The 20089-nt window shown below is 35.4% G+C and overlaps 1 protein-coding gene across 1 annotated transcript in view; it reads right to left on the reverse strand.

Annotated features, from left to right (window-relative positions):
- LOC136026312 (eukaryotic translation initiation factor 4 gamma 3-like) overlaps nucleotides 1-20089 on the reverse strand; it is a 131084-nt gene that overhangs the window by 73197 nt on the left and 37798 nt on the right. The window contains exons 5-6 of the mRNA XM_065702733.1: nucleotides 13410-13564; nucleotides 4880-5058 (exon numbers count right to left, since the gene is read on the reverse strand). Of these exons, the coding sequence (XP_065558805.1) occupies nucleotides 4880-5058; nucleotides 13410-13564 (334 nt within the window). The remainder of the gene's footprint in view (nucleotides 1-4879; nucleotides 5059-13409; nucleotides 13565-20089) is intronic.

Here is a 20089-nt window from a genome sequence, read left to right on the forward strand (position 1 = left end):
CTTTCAGTAGAAAAAACTTTTCATATTTATTTTTTCCCTGTTTTTTTAAGTAATGCTAAAAAATCATTGGAAGTCTCTTCCCTCATTAGAAGTTTTTCCATGGAATGATCCTCCCACGTAACCCCCTCCCCACCTCAACTCTCCCTCCCAAGCCAAAAAAGTCCCCCCGAAAACGTCCGTACACTTCCCAGTAACCATTACTATATATACACAGGTCAAAGTTTGTAACTTGCAACCCCTCCCACGGGGACTGCGGGGGAATAAGTCGTCCCCAATGACATAGTTATTAGGTTATTCGACTATGGTGAATAAAATGGCTATCTCAGAATTTTGATCTGGTGACTTTGGGGAAAAACGAGCGTGGGAGGGGGCCAAGGTGTCCTCCGATTTTTTGGTCACTTAAAAAGGGCACTAAAACTTTTAATTTCCGTAAGAATGAGCCCTCTCGCGGCATCCTAGGACCACTGGCTCGATATGATCACACCTGGGAAAAAAACAAAAAAAAAACAAAAAAATAAAAAAATAAAAACATCCGTGATTTGTCTTCTGGCAAAAAAATGTAAAATTCCTCATTTTTGTAGATAGGAGCTTAAAACTTCTACAATAAGGTTCTCTGATACGCTGAATCTCATGGTGTGATTTTCGTTAAGATTGTATGACTTTTAGAGGGTGTTTTCTCCTATTTTCTAAAATGAGGGAAATTGTTCTCAGGCTCGTGACTTTTGATAGGTAAGACTAATCTTGATGAAAGTTATATATTTATAATCAGCATTAAAATGCATCTTTTTTATGTAACGATTGGTATCAAAATTCCATTTTTTAGAGTTTCGGTTACTATTGAGCCGGGTCACTCCTTACTACAGTTCGTTACCACGAACTGTTTGCTTTTGACTATTAATATTAAAATGGCCATATTTCCTGGCAATTTTGCATATTTGCTCAGAATAATAATTCTTAGCCAAGAAACCGTCTGTGTTTCATTGTTGTTAATGTCATTTATAATCAAATTTACTTGTATCTTCGTATATATCGTGATGTTCGAAGAGATTATGTTTATTTCAAAGTCTGCCTATTTTAGTCTTGCATATATTGATGCATTGATAAATAGTATCTTTATGTTAAAAGGATAATTAGTTGACGCAAAAAAAAGATGGAGCCTAATGATGGAGCAGATTCTGCTTAGGGGGAGCTTAGATTCAGACCAAACACTCTTAGTTACAATAAACTTGAGGTATATTTACAATTGGGGACTAGAATAATGTTTGCCTCTGTTTTAATAATTTTTGCTAAAAAATTTCACAAATCTAACCTTTCTTCCGTATTTAATATCTAATAATGGACTTAGGATAAACCTATTAATGTGAACCTTTAAGAGGTAGGAGGTAAAGCGTGTATTTAATAGCCTATTTAATAAAAATTCACGTTGGACTTTTTAGTGTCAGTGCTTAAGTTAATAGATCAGTGCTTAGTTATATAAATTGTACCTCTAAGAAAATTAAAAACTAATGACCTAATAAAAAAGATTAGTAAGTTGAAATAGTTAAAAACGTTAGGTAATGGTTACAATAGTTAATACATAGTTAAAAAGAGTAAAAAAAAAAATATAGACAGTTTCTGTGGTGGAAGTAAACGGGAAAGTGGATCCATTAAACGCACAAAATTATGCAACATCAAATGGAGTAGATTCTGCTTTGAGCGAACTTAGATTCAGACTAAGCACTCATTCCATGCTGTCCCAATCTAGCCCAAACAAGTCAAAACAGCACAAATGGGCTTTCGCTTAGGTTCCAATACTATTTCTATTCAATAAGTCTTAAGTTGTTAAATTACAAAACACTGTCAGTAGCATAATTTACTGTTTCTTCGTATACTAACCTCTATGTGTACCACATTTCCTCTTGTGAATTCCCAGGAAAAACAATCCCTACTTGGAGATTGCCTCAGAGATGTTTTGATTGAATTAAGTGAGTTCGACGTGTACAAGGAACTAAGAAAAACAAAGACGGGAGTCTCACCTTTTCCTGGCGAGATCCCTCCTAAACTTATTCATTAATATACTTTATTCCTTGCTCTCCCACTCTCCATTTTGATTAACGAATGCTTTGTGTCCGGTGTGTTTCCCTCAAAGTATAAAAAATCGTACATACGGGTCATTTCGAACCCCCCTCCCCCAAACAGCTGTGATGACTTGAGACCCATTTCCTTATGCCCATGGTTTGTAAAAGTGACAGAGTCTTTCACACTCCGCTGCCTGTCGTCTCAAATTCGTGAATCCATAGACAAATATCAATAAGAAGGACTACCAAAGTGTAGAACTTCCGTATATCTTGTAAGAGTCTTCGACCGCATTTTAATTCGGCTTGAGACCCAGGGTCATTTTGTTGATCTAGCTGCGATCGATTTTCGAAAAGCGTTTGACCTTCTATCTCACCACATTGCATGCCTAAACTTAAAGCAAATGGGAGCTACTCGTCAAACTGTCAGCCATTAAATAATTAAATTGTGCTATATGACCAGCTTAAAAAATTTGGCGTAAATTCAACATGCCCAAACATGATCAAGGACTTGGCCACCAAACCCAGTTGTTTCACTCTCCATTGTTTAATTGCAAGAGGCATAAAAAGCACAGCATAAGTAAGTAAATTCAGAAATTATCACACAAAATCAATTAAAACGGCAAAAAAGAACAAAAAAGACAAAACCACTTAAAGGAGTTTACTAAAATTTGCAGCAAGTGAATAAAACAAAAAGACAAAGCAGATATTTCAGCCGACTGTAAACATAGTTTTATGTAAACATACTTTTCATTTTACTTATCTTCCATTGGCTGAAGATCACCTCCTCTTCTTGATTTCTGATCTATGTTCATACTTTTTTTTTTTTTTTTTTTTTTTTTTTTTTACGTCATACATAGCCAGTGCGGTCTTAGAACGTATTTAAAGAAGAATCCTAAAAGTTTCAAAAAATCTGATCCTGTCTTATTCAAATATTACAAAATTCAGAATTATTATTGCCCCCTCCCCTATGTTTACAACATGTAACAGTCTGTAAACTTCTACTTGGCAAAGCCACCCTCAGTGCAAAAACTAAACTTTGAAGAACCTGGTGCAGATGAAAAAAAAAGAAAAGAAAAACCATTCAAAATCTTGATGGTAAATGAGTTACTTCCCTGGCAATTTTAATGTATATTTTCCAACTGAATTGATTTGTATTGGTAAGAAGTACTTGATCTTTTTTTTAATGAGAAAGAATGTGCGTCGTATCTATTTTTATCTAATTTATCATGAATATAGAGTTTACGAAAGCATATTCAGTACCTCTCTTTAAAGGTCTTTACACTTTCTTTTTTTATGATTTTTACTATTAGTTCAATTACTTCCCTAAAAAATTATGATAAACCATTTACTGTGGAAACTAAGGTTAATTCATCAAAAAGACCAGGGTATTCAAAAGGGAGGAGTACTAAGTTGGTGTTTTCATAGGAAAATGTTACTCTATATGGGTCACCAAACGAATAGGATCAGTTCTGTCTTTCCTGGGACCGAAAAAAAGTTCGCCTTCAATTTTTCTTGTGGGAGGGAGGGGGGATTATATTACCGTATAAAAAACTTTATTGCTGAGTCTAAGGATACATGATTTGTCTTTAATGATTTCTTTTCAATAATTTGGTCAATAAAATGGAGGGGGTAAACATAACCAAATAGGTTTTTTTTATACAATTCAGCCACGCCTTATTTCACAGGAGGAAAGAGTTTTGGGGAGAATTTTAAACAACGATACTTTGTCAGTTGGTGTTCCGTATTGCCAAAACAGTTTGAGAATCTAGCTATGTTCATCCACACCAATACTAAAAAAAAACTGGAATGGTACCCCTACAAGATGATACTTGTCATACATTAAAAATATTAGAAAACTCAATAAAGAAATAAAATAAAAAACATAAATGAATAGATAAATACAAGAAAATAAATAGAAGCATAAATTCGTGGATCCAAAGCAAGTTCCGAGTATTTTCAAGGGAGTTGGAGGGGGTAAACATAACCAAATAAGTTTTTTTTATACAATTCAGCCACTCCTTATTTCACAGGAGGAAAGAGTTTTGGAGAGAATTTTAAACAACGATACTTTGTCAGCTGGTGTTCCGTATTGCCAAAACAGTTTGAGAATCTAGCTATGTTCATCGACACCATTACTAAAAAAAACTGGAATGGTACCCCTACAAGATGATACTTGTCATACATTAAAAATATTAGAAAACAAACTAAAGAAATAAAATAAAAACATAAATGAATAGATAAATACTAGAAAATAAATAGAAGCATAAATTCGTGGATCCAAAGCAAGTTCCGAGTATTTTCAGGGGAGTCATCAATATGAACAAGTAAAAAGTTCAACTGGGAGTATGTTTCCAGCAGAAATTTTAATTTAACACGTATTTACTTCAAATTTGATACAAATTTGCAGCAAACAAGAAACGGTTTGTTAAGTAATTCCTTAATAAGTATTATAATGATTATCAAAATATGCATGTTTTTAATGAGCCATGAGAAGAAAATGAAAGTATTAATGAATTGATAGGAATTAATTCTCATAAATTCGATCATTATCCTTCATTTTTCGAAACTTGATGATGATTTTGTAGAAATTAATTCACTAAATACGCTAGTTAACCGTATTCACAAAAAGTTAATGCAAATTTAATATCAATTCCATTTCAGCAGTTAATTCACTCTTACTTGGAACAAAAAATTCAATTTTTATTTAAAATTAACAACTTTTTGTCGCACTTAGAACACGCTCTGGAATCTATTTACTTTCTCTCCGCAGCTTCTTCTCTACATGCATGATTAAATTAACAGATACTTGGAACAAAACTTACAACGACAGCAGTAGGCACAGTTAGATCAGCAATTGGCTCGACCGGCAAAACTGGATTTGACAGTATTTTGGAGTTAAATACTTGGCTAGTAGATACTTCAGCCACTTCAATCGTTTCTTCCTTTTCAGCTACATATGATGGAAGAGTGACATCTTGGACAGGCACCTGACTGTGCTCTTCTGAAATAATACAAATCATGAGAAATAATTCATTTCGTCCGATTCTAAGTATTTTAGAGTCTATATGTCTGGCATTGAAATTACACGTAGACTATACAATAGAAGAATGAATAATTGAACTTCAGGGCAAAATATCGTTTCAAATACTTTATATTAGGAAACAAAAACAACAACAAAACGAGTATGGATTATTGCAATCGGTTGCGAGTGATTTCTGTCACTGGCGGCCAATGAGAACTATTATTTCTGAAAGAAAAAGAATTTCAGCAGTTGTCAATGACGAAAATGAAGTGCAATAACCAATATTCAACTAAGGACATGTTTCACTATCTTTCCGCACAATACTTGTACTCTCAATACTACAATACTCCTGGCTGACAGATGACCCGATAGCTAAGTGCTAAATATATATTTTTGTAAAGAATCTATAAATATAAGGTAAAGTGAGGGAGCAAAAGGAATTAAGCTTTACATAACATATTTATCAAATTTATTTAAGTTATAAATGAAAAAAATGAAGAGTAGGCTAGTTGAGAAAACGAGCTAAAATGATCAATTTATTCAAATCTAAGCCTGTTTTGCGCCCTCATTTTCACTTATATCTATAGATTTTAGATTTAAAACAGCATTTTCTACATTAGGTCTATTTTGAAAAATATCAAATTTTTTATTTATTTGTTAGTTGTTTTCGAGTGTTTAGTTTTCGCAAAGACTGAAGCATGTAGCCTCCTCAAAAAAAAGAAAAGAAATTGACTAATATAAGATTCAAACCAACCTGATCCCAAACTTAAGGCTTTTAAGATGTTCGCCAGAATTTTATATTCATGACCATGTTCTCAATGTCACACCTCAAAGCTGTATCCAATGTTTTTAAACTTCTAAGACAATTGCCGAAAATAAAAAACCGTACTGAGAGATAGGAACAACGGAAGAAATTCTGCAAAATTATACTTCAAGCCTCCTGATTATTTTACTATGTTGATTTTCTTTCTGAGATCACCTTTATCACCGCTTATTGGCACTAAAAATACCCAATGCGGCATTAGGGATATAATATAAGAAGGATATAAGGATATAATAAGAATATATAATAATTGTCGCATTGCCCTGAACTGATATTAAATAAAAAAAAACAATTTTTTTAGCTGAAAGTAAGGAGCGACATTAAAACTTAAAACGAACAGAAATTACTCCGTATATGAAATGAGTTGTCCACTCCGCAATCCCTCGCTCTTTACGCTAAAGCTTTTAATTGTTTTAAAAAGTAGAATTGTGGCAAAGAGTCAAACTTTAGCGTAAAGAGCGAGGGATTGCGGAGTGGACAACTCATTTCATATACGGAGTAATTTCTGTTCGTTTTAAGTTTTAATGTCGCTCCTTACTTTCAGCTAAAAAAATTGTTTTTTTTATTTAATTTCTGGACGTTTTTGAATTAATGCATGTTTGGTTTTGGCTCTCCGCACATAAATTATTAAAATGAAATTTGTATATTAATTCTTTTTTTGGCTAAATGCCTTTCTCTTAGTTTTGATCAGACGATTTTGAGAAATAAGGGGTGGAGAAGGAGGCCTAGTTGCCCTCCAATTTTTCGGTTACTTAAAAAGGCAACTAGAACTTTTAATTTTTAACGAACGTTTTAATTAGTAAAAAATATACGTAACTTAAGAATTAACTTACGTAACAAACTTTCATAACCTTATATTTTTATTATGTATACGAGGGGGTTTGTACCCTCGTTAATACCTCGCTCTTTTCACTAAATCGTAAGTTTTGTCCCAATTCTTTAAGAATGTCCCCTGAATCAGAAAGACCGTAGAATAAATAGTTGAAATTACTAAAACTACATAGCCCCCTCTCCTCAGCCTCACCCTCAAACAAAATAAAATCCCCCTGAAAACGTCTGTACACTTCCCAATAACCATTACTATATGTAAACACTGGTCAAAGTTTGTAACTTGCAGCCCCTCCCCCAGGGATTGTGGGGGAGTAAGTCATCCCCAAAGACATAGTTATTATGGTTTTCAACTATGCTGAACAAAATGGCTATCTCAAAATTTTGATCCGTTGACTTTGGGAAAAAATGAGCGTGGGAGGGGGCCTAGATGCCCTCCAATTTTTTTGGTCACTTAAAAAGGGCAATAGAACTTTTCATTTCCGTCAGAATGAGCCCTCTTGGACATTCTAGGACCACTTGGTCGATACGATGACCCCTGGGAAAAAAAAATAAATAAATAAACACGCACCCGTGATTTGTCTTCTGGCAAAAAATACAAAATTCCATATTTTTGTAGATAGGAGCTTTAAACTTCTACAGCAGTGTTCTCTGATACGCTGAATCTGATGGTGTCATTTTCGTTAAGATCCGACGACTTTTAGGGGGTGTTTCCCCCTATTTTCCTAAATAAGGCAAATTTTCTCAGGCTCGTAACTTTTGATAGGTAAGACTAAACTTGATGAAACTTCTATATTTAAAATCAGCATCAAAATGCGATTCTTTTGATGTAGCAATTGATATCAAAATTCAATTTTTTAGAGTTTTGGTTACTATTGAGCCGGGTCGCTCCTTACTACTGTTCGTTACCACGAACTGTTTGATTAAGAAAAGCAAAAAGATGGTTTTTACTCGAGGGAGTTTGAGGAAGTATCGGAATGTCCGGCAAAAACATGGCACATGATTAAATAACTACTTCAGCAGCCAACAGAAACGATCCCACTTGAAAGAGTTAACGAAGAAGGTGAAATGCCAAAAAGTGCTGATGATGTCTCGAAGGCATTCGGAAATTACTTCTCAGTGATAGGAAAGCGTGTTGCTGAGGGAATCTGTCCGATGTTACATGATCCAAGCCTTTTTGATTACCTTCGTCATTTTAGATTTGATGTTTCTACAAAATGAAAGTGCTTCGCTGCTCGTCTTTATGCATGTTTAGTGCGTCGTAATGTGTTAAATCTTACCCAATCCAGATTTGGTATGGTTACACAACAGAACAAACGGTTGCCTATCTAAGCAGCATAGTCAGTGCTAGATGAAGGTCTCATGGTTTTAGCTATATTTTTTATATAATTGAAGCTTTCGAAACAGTAGATCATCTATCTCCTACTTCTAAAGTTTGTGTCTTATGGCCTAAGAGGTCCTGGGCTTAACTTTCTACGTGCATTGTTAACAGGGCACCTACAGTATGTTCACATTGACTCAAAGCGTTCATGAAGATTTCCTATTACATGTAGAGTTCCACAGGGCTCTGTTCTTGGACCGCTATTATTCTTAATTTTTGTAAATGACCTAACTCAAACCATGTCTAATATCAAAAACAATTCAGTGAATTATTCAATGATCGACAAGAAGTGACAGTATGACACGTCGCTTGTTTGTCTTGCAGGAATTGAGAAGGGATTACTTGAATTAAGTAAACAATCGTTAGACAGAGTTTCAACTTGGATGCGTGTAAACAAACTATAAGTTCACCCAGCTAAGAGTAGTTTTATCATATACTCGACAACAGCTACGTATTATCCATGGATTTCTCGATTAAGATAAAGTTATGACGAGATTGAAAGGGATTTTTGTGTCAAGTATTTAGGTATTACACTTGATGAAACTTTGTCGCTGAGAAAACATCTCAGCGATTTTACCACAGAACACCAGAACTCTTAGAAACCCACACACTTTGTCCTGCATCGCATTTTAAGGTACTTGTATCTCTCTATAATACATCTGTTTATTTTAAATTGTTCTTTCGTATGGTTAGGGACATTTTCGTTTCTAGTGAATCTAATTCGAGTTCTCTAAAATAATACAATCCGTTTAGTCTGCGATATATCTTATAGTGATTGTGCGAGATTGGAGTATGGAAGACAACAAATTTTACCAGCTGCTGGCTTACGGGACTTTTATTACCAGTTATTTATGTTCAAGTATAATAATAATAATAATAATTTACCTTAATGCTTCTCAGGCATGTTTCAAGTTAGGTCTAATTGCCACAATTACAATACCCGAACAAGCAAGGCACTGTTTGCTCCAATTATCATCACTACAAGGTCTGAAGTTCTCCTTTATTTATCAGGGAATAAAATTATGGAATAGTAATGGTAAATCAATTAATGACATAACAAGATTTGAAGAATTTAGAAATAAAGCTAAGGAAAAATGTATTTTACTTACGAATTTTAAGTTATTATTTGTCATATTTATTTGTATTTTATTTATAAATCTATGGACAAGTTATAATATGATAATAAATAACATAAAAGGGTTTGAAAAATTTAGAAAAAGTCAAGGAAAAAATGTATCCTTTTAATGAGTCCTAAGATATTATCCGTCATTTTTTTTCTTCATCTTCTTTTGTTGTTTGATGCGAGTAACGAGTCAAGTGGATTATTTGGATAGTCTTCTGTTTTTTATGGCACTTGGCATTTTACCAAGTGCCATATAGTGATCGTATTTTCTGTCCGTCGGTCTGTCTGTCGTTCTGCTGGTCCCGGTTCTGCTAGTTTGGGAATTTCCAGATAAGCTAGGACGATGAAAGTTGGCATGCGTATCAGGAACCGGACAAGATTAAATTAGAAATAGGTGCTTCCCCGATTCGACCATCAGGGGGGGGGGAGTGGAGGGACGGTTAATTCAGATAAATTAGAAAAAACGAGGTATTTTTAACTTACGAACGGGTGATTAGATCTTAATGAAATTTGATATTTAAAAGGATCTGGTGTCTCAGAACTTTTACTTCAAATCCCGACCGGATCCGGTGACATTGGAGGGAGTTGGAGGGGGAAACCAGAAATTTTAGAAACCGCATAGAGTGGAGAGACCGGGATAAAATTTGGTGGGAAGAATAAACACAAGACCTAGATACGTAACTGTCATAGTCAAAAAAGATCCACTCTCTTTCGGGGAGTTGGGGGAGAGGGGGGGGTGCTTCGGTTAATACGAAAAAATTAGAAAAAATGAGGTATTTTTAACTTACGAACGGGTGATTGAATCTTAATGAAATTTGATATTTAGAACGATCTTTTGTCTTAGAGCACTTATTTAAAATCGGGACTGGATCTGGTGACATTGGGGGGAGCTGGATGGAGAAACCGAAAATCTCGGAAAACACTTAGAGTGGAGAGATCGGGATGAAACTTGGTGGGAAGAATAAGTGCAAGTCCTAGATACATGATTGACATAACCAAAACCAATTCACTCTCTTTGTAGGACTTGGGAGAGGGGGGGGTTAATTCGGCTAATTAGAAAAAATTAGAAAAAATGAGGTATTTTTAACCTACGAGCGGGAAATTGGATCTAAATGAAATTTGTATTTAGAAGGATATCGTAACTCAGAGCTCTTATTTTAAATCCTGACCAGATCCGGTGACATTGGGGGGAATTGGAGGGGAAACTGGAAATCTGGGCAAACACTTGGCAACCGGAGAGATCGGGGGTAAAACTTGGTGGGAAGAATAAACACAAGTCCTAGATACATGATTGACATAACTGGACTGGATTCGCTCTCTTTCGGGGAGTTGTGGGGGGATTTCGAGTGCTTTGGTGACACTGGTTTGGTGACCAGTAGACACTGGTTATACATCATAGCCAAGGGCGTGGCCAGGAAGGAAGAGCATGCGTGTATCAGCCTTATAGGAATTTCGCCGGGGTACGAGGCTTTCCAAATATCTAGGTGTTCGAGTTTTTCTTGGACCTGGGAAACTGTGATGACAGGGATGGTTTCGATCGGACCATTCTGTGGTAAAGTCTTGAGGGGAGGCTGTTGGCGGCAAATATTTGAGAAGTGGGCATTAATTATTTCTGCGGTAAAATTCTTTCCTTGCTCGTCCCTCAGAATGGATTTTGACTTCTGCTGTCCCATTAACTTCCGTACAGTTGTGTGAAACTTCCTTGGATCACTGGCTGAAAACATAGCGAATATTTCGTGTCCATACAGACGCCTAACTCGCTTTAGTAGTCTCACTACTATATTTCTCTTCCGTTTATATTCATCAGAGTGGGGCTTTTCTCGTAAAGCATGTCTCGCTCTCTCATTGCAGCTTTTATGTTCGGAGTAACCCATGGTTTGCTCTGCGCCTTAATTGTAACTCGCTTCTCAGGGAAGAATCGTTCGTACTCTCGAGTCGTTTTCTCATAGAAGAGTTCGGTCATGCTGTTTGCACTTTTGTCTTTGAAAAGGCGGAACCAGTATACCGAGTTGAGCCATTCTCTGTAGCCAATTATGCCTTCCTCTGTGAGCAGACGGTAAGTGAATTGGGTTGGTTTACTAGGTTCCACTGTTGATTTTGATCGCAATAGAAGTGGTGCTTCCGCCGAGGGATCTAACTAGAAATCACCAAGTGTAGTGAAGATCAAGTCGAGGGTGTTTTCTCCCCATGTTTTTACTTTAACTATTAGACGACGGGCTGTAGAGCTTTCGATCCAGTTCGGCTTCAGGTCGTTGAAGTCCCCACAAAGAAAGATTCCAGCATATGGGTATTTAGTTCTGATGATGTCGCAACTTTGTTGGAGATATTCCACTAGTTGTCACCGGTATGTTCCTCTTGGAGGGAAATATACCGTGGCATATATCAGTGATGACACTTGACGAGGAAGGCCTTTTGGTCGTGCCCACAGCCATGAAACTTCGATGTCATGGGTCTTTGGCACTGCGACATCCAGGATCCTGTGAAGTATGTTTTCTTTGCAGTAGAAACCGACACCGCCACCGTACGTCATAGGCTCACCTGATGCGCTGCAGCGTGGGGAAATGTAACAGGAGTACCCGTCGATAATGGCCAAATCAGAAGACGAAATCCATGTTTCTGTCATGCACATGACGTCAATGTCGCGCTTCATTAAGAAAACTTCCGTGTCTTCTGTCTTGTTGTTGAGAGAGCGAACATTCGACAGGGCTATTGTTGGAAAGCGGTAAGTTTGGGTTGGCTTCGTATTAAAATCTTTTTTCTTTTTTCCTCTTTCCAGGTTGTAGGAAGAAGAATCAGGAGTCTCTAGCCTTAGACCTTGAGTATTTATTGAGGTGGAGGTGGTGATGTTGCATTTTCGATTTGTTTTGATTTGCTGTGGCCAGGGGAGTCCCTTTGTGGGTAGAAGATTATGTGACAGAGTCGATTTGGTTTGGGATTTTTCTCCCTTTTTGCAGGTCGTCGTGGCGATTGTCAGATGGGTTCTGCAGGTTGCAGAACGCTGGGCTGGAGCTTTGTTGGTCTTGCTCCCCATTCGACAGATTAGATGGTGAAGGTATGTATATATACCTTCGTATATATATATATATATATATATATATATATATATATATATATATATATATATATATATATATATATATATATATATATATATATATATATATATATATATATATATATATATATACATATATATATTATGTATATATACATATATATATTATGTATGTATATATATATATATATATATATATATATATATATATATATATATATTATCAGTATTTCTGGTACATTTAATTTGTGCTTATAACTAGTAATAATATTCTCTTTTTTTCTTCTATTCCTGGCACACCCCTAGGACAACTTGCCTTTGCAAGATCATGAGCAGGCTAGAAGATTTAGTTAAATGACTTTGCTTTTCATGTATTATATATATTATGTATTTGTTAAGTTTTATTTTTATCAAAAAACTTAAAAGTCTATGACATATCCAGAAATTTGGCAAATTTAGTGAAAGCACATTGGAGTCCTTTTTTCAACCTTGTTTTTCTACTAGTTTGTTTAAAGTTCGAGCTCCTCTTGCACAAAACATGCATGGCAACTAGCTGGATTTACTCATAATAATATATACCTATTAAATGTCGTATATGACGTTCCAACATAAATTGCAATTCGAAGTTGCTCAAAGATCAGTCTTAGCAGTTGTAAATTAAGCCACTATACGTTCCATCTCAGATTAAAATTCTGTCTCAGCCACTCTTAATCAAAATTATTCCTATTATTTGAATGTTTTTCAAGCATTTTCAGATTTTTTTTGTCTCTTCGTCATCTGCTTAGCTTTGGTTTTCCAGTTTCTCAATCTAATCCTTTTTGAAACTTTAATCTCCATTTCAATCTTCTTTCGGTCACTATATATACATCTTATCCCCCTGTAAATTTTCACCCCCTTCTACATTTCTTTTATTTCGGTTCATTTTAACCCTTTTTTATCATTTCGTTTTAACTTAAATTAATTAATGGTTTCTGTAATACTTTCTCCAATTACTTTGGAAAATTGTTCTTTTACATAGTATTAAACTTATGAGAATTGTATTAAATCTCAGCGTGGAATTAATTCCAAACACTGATGAAGAGTTCCGAAGTAATTTCCAGTAATTTAGAAACATACTTACTTTTATCTTTTTCATCTGTCACGGCACATAGTTCATTTTGTAATTTCTCCAATTCTATTTTCAAAGCATTCTCTCGACATAGGGCTTCTTCAAGTGCATGAACTGTGGCAGCGTTTCTTTCCTCAAGTGAGGATATGTCTTTTGCATGTTTGTAACTGAAAGATAAGATCATTGTACAATCTTTAGAATTCAGAAATGTTCAGATGGACAGAAATTGATAAGTTAAGCAGTAAAAAGATAAGCATATCATCATTTAAAGAAGTATAACCAGGCATATGCCAAGAATCTTACTGTAAGAGACGGAAGATGATTAACAATTAAGAAACCTTTATAGCCACGAAACCACAAAAAAGTGAGCACTCTTATGAGTCTTTTATACCTCAGGGGAGGGGGTAATTAAGATCTCTTAATCTATGGATAAAACATGATTAAGGGAGTAGGACAAAAAAGTTTATATAATATCCAACAAGGATAATGGAAATGATTTCAAACTATTTAGGACATGCAAAGCCAGCACTCGTTATAGCTCATTTCAATCAATTACAACTAGTTCTCATTATCGACAGCTAATGAAAAACATTCTCTTTCAAAAGAATAATTTTTTCGAAGGAAAGTACATTTCAGCCAATGAAACAATTTCTCTTTCAAGAAGAAGAGCAACTTTTAATTGCTGTTAGTGACAAAATAAAAGACAGTTGACTGCATTAAGCTATTTTTAATGAGATGGGCAGGAGCTAATAGAGTGGATGGATGAGCAGGATGTTATACAAGGCTTAGAAAAAGACAACGTAAAAAGACTTAAATGAAACTACTCTTCTGCAACTTCATTATCCTATTTTGCTGTGCTTCTGACTTCAGAATTCCTTTCGTTTTCTTTATTGCACAGGAGGGTTTGTTTTCGTTTTTCCTTATCCCTCTTAAGTGAAGTTTTTTGTTTGATAAAATTTGTTTCGCTTTTTTTCTTTATTTTGCGTTTCCAAATTATTTTCAGGGGCAATACTCAAGCGTTGCTTGTAATAAAGAGCCATAAGGCTTAATTGTATTATCCTTCATTTATTTTTTTCCACTTCATGAGATAGGTGGGGGAAAAAATATTTTGAAATGTGAAACGTTTAAAAACTTGAATCTTTTCAATCAAAAACGAAAAAACATTAATTAAGAAACTTTCAAAAAAAGAAGTTTTTCTAAGAATAGTTAAGAGCCATATTGAATGTAGCACCAGTAGAAACAAATTCTTTTACAAATTCAAACTAAAGGCTACCAGAAAGAATACATCAAGCACAAATCAAACAGAAATTAAATAACAATTCATAACAAACCTTCGTACAACAGGTATTCCAATATTTATATTTGTTATTCAATATCAATGAATGAATAAATCTTAAAACAAATTGATTTTAGATTGAATATTCAAATAGAACTAAAACGAAAAAAAATCACTAAAAACAAGCGTCTAATTACTGAATCCTTCCCTAGCTGTAAAAGTTTAAAATTTACTGCGTCATTGCTGCTTTACTGAAAACTATATGTGTCTTGAACAGTCCTTGAAAAGAACTATTAAAATTAAACTGAATATTTGATATATAGTCAAAATTAATTAGTGAAAGCTCAGCAGTTTTCCCAATAATTTAATTTTTATTTTCAGTATTGCAAGTATATAAGAAAATATTTGCAATATGAGTTGTTTTCAGTAAAGTGCCAATGACGCAGTAGGCTTTAGACTTTTGCAGTTAATGAATGAACCAGCAGCCAAACTCTAGTTTTTAGTGATTTCTGTTCGTTTTTAAGTTGTATTTATTCATTTACATTAATAAATATAAATATTGAAATACCTATTGTATGATTGTTTATTTGATTTATGTTCGTTTTGGGTTTCATTCATTCTTTATTTATTTATTATTACGAATAGCGGCAAGCATCAATGCTTGTCGCAAAAACACAAAATCATAATACTAATCTAAAGTAAATTGGCAACGACAAACTAAACAGCAAAAACTTCTAAATAACACGACACTACACAACAAAAGCGTCTAAATAAAAAGGCGTATTTACTAATGCACTCTTAAAAATTCGAACACTCTCTGCCTCGACAACCTCCAAAGGCAAACCATTCCATGGTCCGGCAACTCTACTGACAAAAGATAATTGACCAATTTTTTTCAGTTGTTTTGGGGGATATAATTTATAATCATGCTGACGAGTAGAGTGATAATGGCTAAATTTAAAAAATAAATTTGGATCAGCATCATCCACTCCTTTAATTATACGAAACACATTTACAAGGTCATTGCGACGTCTACGAAACTTCAACGACGGGAGTTGAAGCCTAGAAAGTCTCTGCGGATAGGAAAGATGCTGAAGGTATGGGACCAATCTAGTGGCCCTTCTCTGAACCTTTTCTACCCTATGCTCATCCGTTAGACTTAATGGAAACCAAACACAAGTATTATTCTCAAGAAGAGGGCGGACCATTGATTTGTATAGTAGTAAGAAATTACGCAGGTTGAACCTACTAAAGCTTCTCCTTATAGACGATAAACGATAATTTGCATTCTTTACAATTTCCGAAACATGCTTGTCAAATTTCAATTGGGTATCAAAGTAAACGCCAAGGTCCCGCACTATTTCGTTATAAGGGATTCGTATGCCAGACAGCTGGTAAGTATGCACAGGTGGGAGTTTACGAGCATAGTGTAGAACAACACACTTAGAAGGGTTTATGAACACGGAATTAGATTCGCATCAATAAGTTAGAGAGTCAAGATCCTCCTGTAAAAGTTGCACATCGTTTTGGTCTCGTACTGGTAGATAAAGTTTTATATTATCCGCAAACATCTTGACAGTAGAATGCTGAACAGAGCAAAGCAGATCATTACTAAATAAACAAAATAAAATTGGACCCAGGCAGCTACCCAGGGGGACTCCGCTTAACACTTCAATTGAGGATGACATAGCTTCACCGACAACAACCTGCTGAGTTCGTCCATTTAGATAATCAGCAATAAATGCAATTGTTTTTTTACCCAATTTATAAGCTACACATTTTTTAAGAAGGGTGGGTATTGAGACTTTGTCGAATGCCTTCGAGAAGTCGATGTAAATGCAGTCAAAGGGTATAGCTAAATCGGCAAAACGTTGAAAGTCCAAAACAACCTCAAGAAGCTGAGTATTACAAGACCTATTTTTTCGAAAACCATACTGAGCAGGATTCCAAAGATGATTTCCGTCAAAATACTTTTGAATGCGTGAAACAATCAACTTTTCCATCACTCGGCAAAAAATAGACGTGATTGAAATTGGCCGATAGTTTTTAAAATCTGGCCTGGAGCCACTTTTGTGAAGTGGCTTTACCAAGGCCTTCTTCCACCCTGACGGGCACAGTCCATCAAGTGGTTCTGCAATATCATTAGCGATTTGTCTTATCATTATGTTCGGGAAACCGTCTATATCAGGCGCTTTAGACGTATCCAATTTTATAAGAATAGTATAAACATCAGTCAATGAGAAATCTGAATCATCAAATGGAAAGAGAATATCCGACGACGCAATCGACTCTACTTGAGATTCAAAATTAGCTTCATTTGAATGAATTGGCTGTGTTTTAACAAAAACTGAAGAAAAAATTTGGTTAAAAATAAGAGCCTTCTCAGAATCATCATCAATCTTTTGGTGTGTATCCTGATGTGTGAACGTAGATGAAGATGGTGCAAGGTTAGGCTTATTCCTATTTACATATTTCCAAAATATTTTAGGTGATGCGGTGCTTGAGTGAATAATATGCGACTCAAGCTCTTCACAATTAGCCCTAATGAGCCGAGTGACCTTGTTTCTCGCTAGTGAATATGTAGGCCATTCACCTGAATCCTCTTGGAACTGAGTATCCAAATGCCCTTGTCTGACTACTTTACTATGTCGTGACTCAATATAAGACCGCCAAAGACCATTTTTTTTCACGTATTGCTTGGATTATGTGTCTCGGAAGTTTAGGATTATTTCTGCGACCGGAAAAATTCTTCAACAAAGGAACAAATTTATCCCTACATTCCCTCAACACTTTTTTTTACAAAATCAAACGCGGTGTCCGGAGAAACATGATTATTTTTTAGTTCATACATGATATTAATAGACGAAATAAATTGTCGCATTGATTCATAATCGGCTTTAGCATAATCATGCCGATAAAACTCAAAACCTCTCTGTTGAGCATCAATATTCATGAAAATATCTAACATAACATGATCACTTTTACCTAAAGGCGGACGGAAATCTATACTCAAAATATCATCGATTGACTTGGTAATAACCGGATCTAAAATCGATGGAATAGCATCATTCCTGGCTCGAGTTGGCCTATCAATATGTTGGTGTAAGTACAGATCATCCAATCTATCTAAAAATTGCTGCTCATACGATGAAGTGGAAAACTTGTACTATGCGCACTCCAATCAATCAAAGGTAAATTGAGGTCACCTAGAATAAGGAACTTTGAACTACGACCAACAAGACGAGAAATACACGCTAGAATATGGGCATTATTAGCTGGACTCGATAAATTCACAGTAGGACTACGACAAAAAGCTGCAATACACATGATAGTACTATGATAAGGCAATTTAACATTAATCAAAAGACACTCCGACACTGAGTTAACGAATCAACAACCACAGAAAACTTAATAGAACAATGAATATAAATACAAATCCCTCTTTTAGCTGAATTATGAGACACTAAATTATATTGTGGTAGCGGCTGAAAATAAATAGACGGGTCACTGAAATGTTTTGGTAAAACTTCGGTAACAACAACTAAATGTGGTTTACGTTGCTTTATTAGCTCACTAAACTCTTCCCATTTAGATGACAGGCAGTCTGCATTTGTATATGTCACCAAAAATTTATCACTCAGACACTTCAACTTTTTTAGGGAGTCACTCTTCGATGCTCGCGTAACTATTTGGGGTTTCACGAAAAGAGTTATTATTCACGGGGTTAGTCCGTTTTTGTTACGTTTTATTTTCCAGTTAGTTTCACCAGCGTTCAATTTCGATTTCAGCTCCTGTTTCAGGGCATCGTACTTCTTTTTTCCAACACTTCAATGGTAGTACGATCATGAGAGACTTTGAATAAGGGGTATGTAGCTTTGATACTAGCAGTCTCGGACATCAGAAAGAAACAAGCTGTATCTCGTTCTACCGGTGTCTTAAACATCAACTTAATAGTTCTGATCTTACCAGGCGTATATTTACCAAGTCTAACTGAGTAGCTACATTTCGCAGGGCAAAGTACAAGTAGCTTGTCGTTGAAAAATTTGCAATCGGTCTCGTTTTGTTGTCTACGAGATGACAAAGTAGCGTCTTCAGCTAAACCAAACACGATCAGATTTTGTTGTTTTTCCACAAAATGTGACACATAAAATGAACTTAAGTTCGAGCTACTGACACTGATTTCCTCGTCCTTTTTCACAAATTTTTCAGTTAGGCTTTTTTCCAAGCTCTGACACTTCACTCCTATTAGGTTCTCAGTAAAATACTGGACATCGGAAAGTGTGCACTTATTTTTCAGGTCATTCTCAATTTCAGCTACTTTTCGTTGGATAGGCTCTAATAAAGCGCAAAACTTATCCTCCATCGCCTTAAATGACGTTTGAATTTCACCCCTCAAAATATCTTTAATTTCTGCAGATGTCAGCCCTTGGTTGATCGTGTTTTTCTTTTGTTTACATACGGGGCAGAACCAAAGTGACCCGAGCCTCCGAGTCATTTTTGTGAATAAGTTGTATTCCGGCTCTGCCATTTCCAAGCATACGATGCATACCCAGGATTCGCAAGAGTCGCAAAGCAATGCAAAATCGTCATCTTGCAATTTGGAGTCACAACCTTTAAACTCATCAACACCTTTTTTGGGCGAATGTCTTGGTCTTCTTTGGGCAACTGAGTTAGACGATCCTTTATTTTTCTCCATAACTCTATCGTTCTAATAGTGACAACAGTGCACGCGCGCTAATTTTGAAACTAAGCGTAAACGTGGGCTAATTAAAACAAGGTCAAACAAAAAAGTCCTTAAATAACAAGATGGACTTTAAAAATGCGAGTTAGGATAATACACCACTCTATAGGGTCACTTATTAGCAAAACAGGTAAGCAGATTGATACTTATTTCCTCTGTTTTTTGAAGTATTTTGGATTACACTTAGTTAAGATAAGAAAACAGCGTTGCCAATCGTTGCTCTAATCTAATCTAAGCGTTGCAATCTAGCGCGCCAATCTTTAGTAGTAATTTCAGGCGGTTTTTAGCTTGAATGATTCTAAGGATTTATTTCTGCTGGTCTTAACTTTTATATTGCTCTTTACTATTCTTTGAAAAACTTCTTTTTTCGGAAAGGCTTTTCTTTAGTAATGTAAACAAAAGGACACTATATGCGTCCAGGTTATGAACAAGGTGTATCTGCAATATCTTAGGAACTGGCATGGGTATCAAGTTGAAACTTTCAAGACAATTACTACTACAACTGCTTCTGTGTTGTTCAACTACTTACGACTTTGACCAAAATTACTTTCCATGGCGACTACCTGCAACTACGACTACTTAAAACTCGACTACTATTCATTGCGATGATACACAACTGTGACTGCAACTACTCACGACTGTGGCTACTTAGACAAGCGACAACTTTCAGGAAAT

This window comes from Artemia franciscana, chromosome 4 (genome assembly GCF_032884065.1).
Source record: "Artemia franciscana chromosome 4, ASM3288406v1, whole genome shotgun sequence".
NCBI classification, from domain to species: domain Eukaryota; kingdom Metazoa; phylum Arthropoda; class Branchiopoda; order Anostraca; family Artemiidae; genus Artemia; species Artemia franciscana.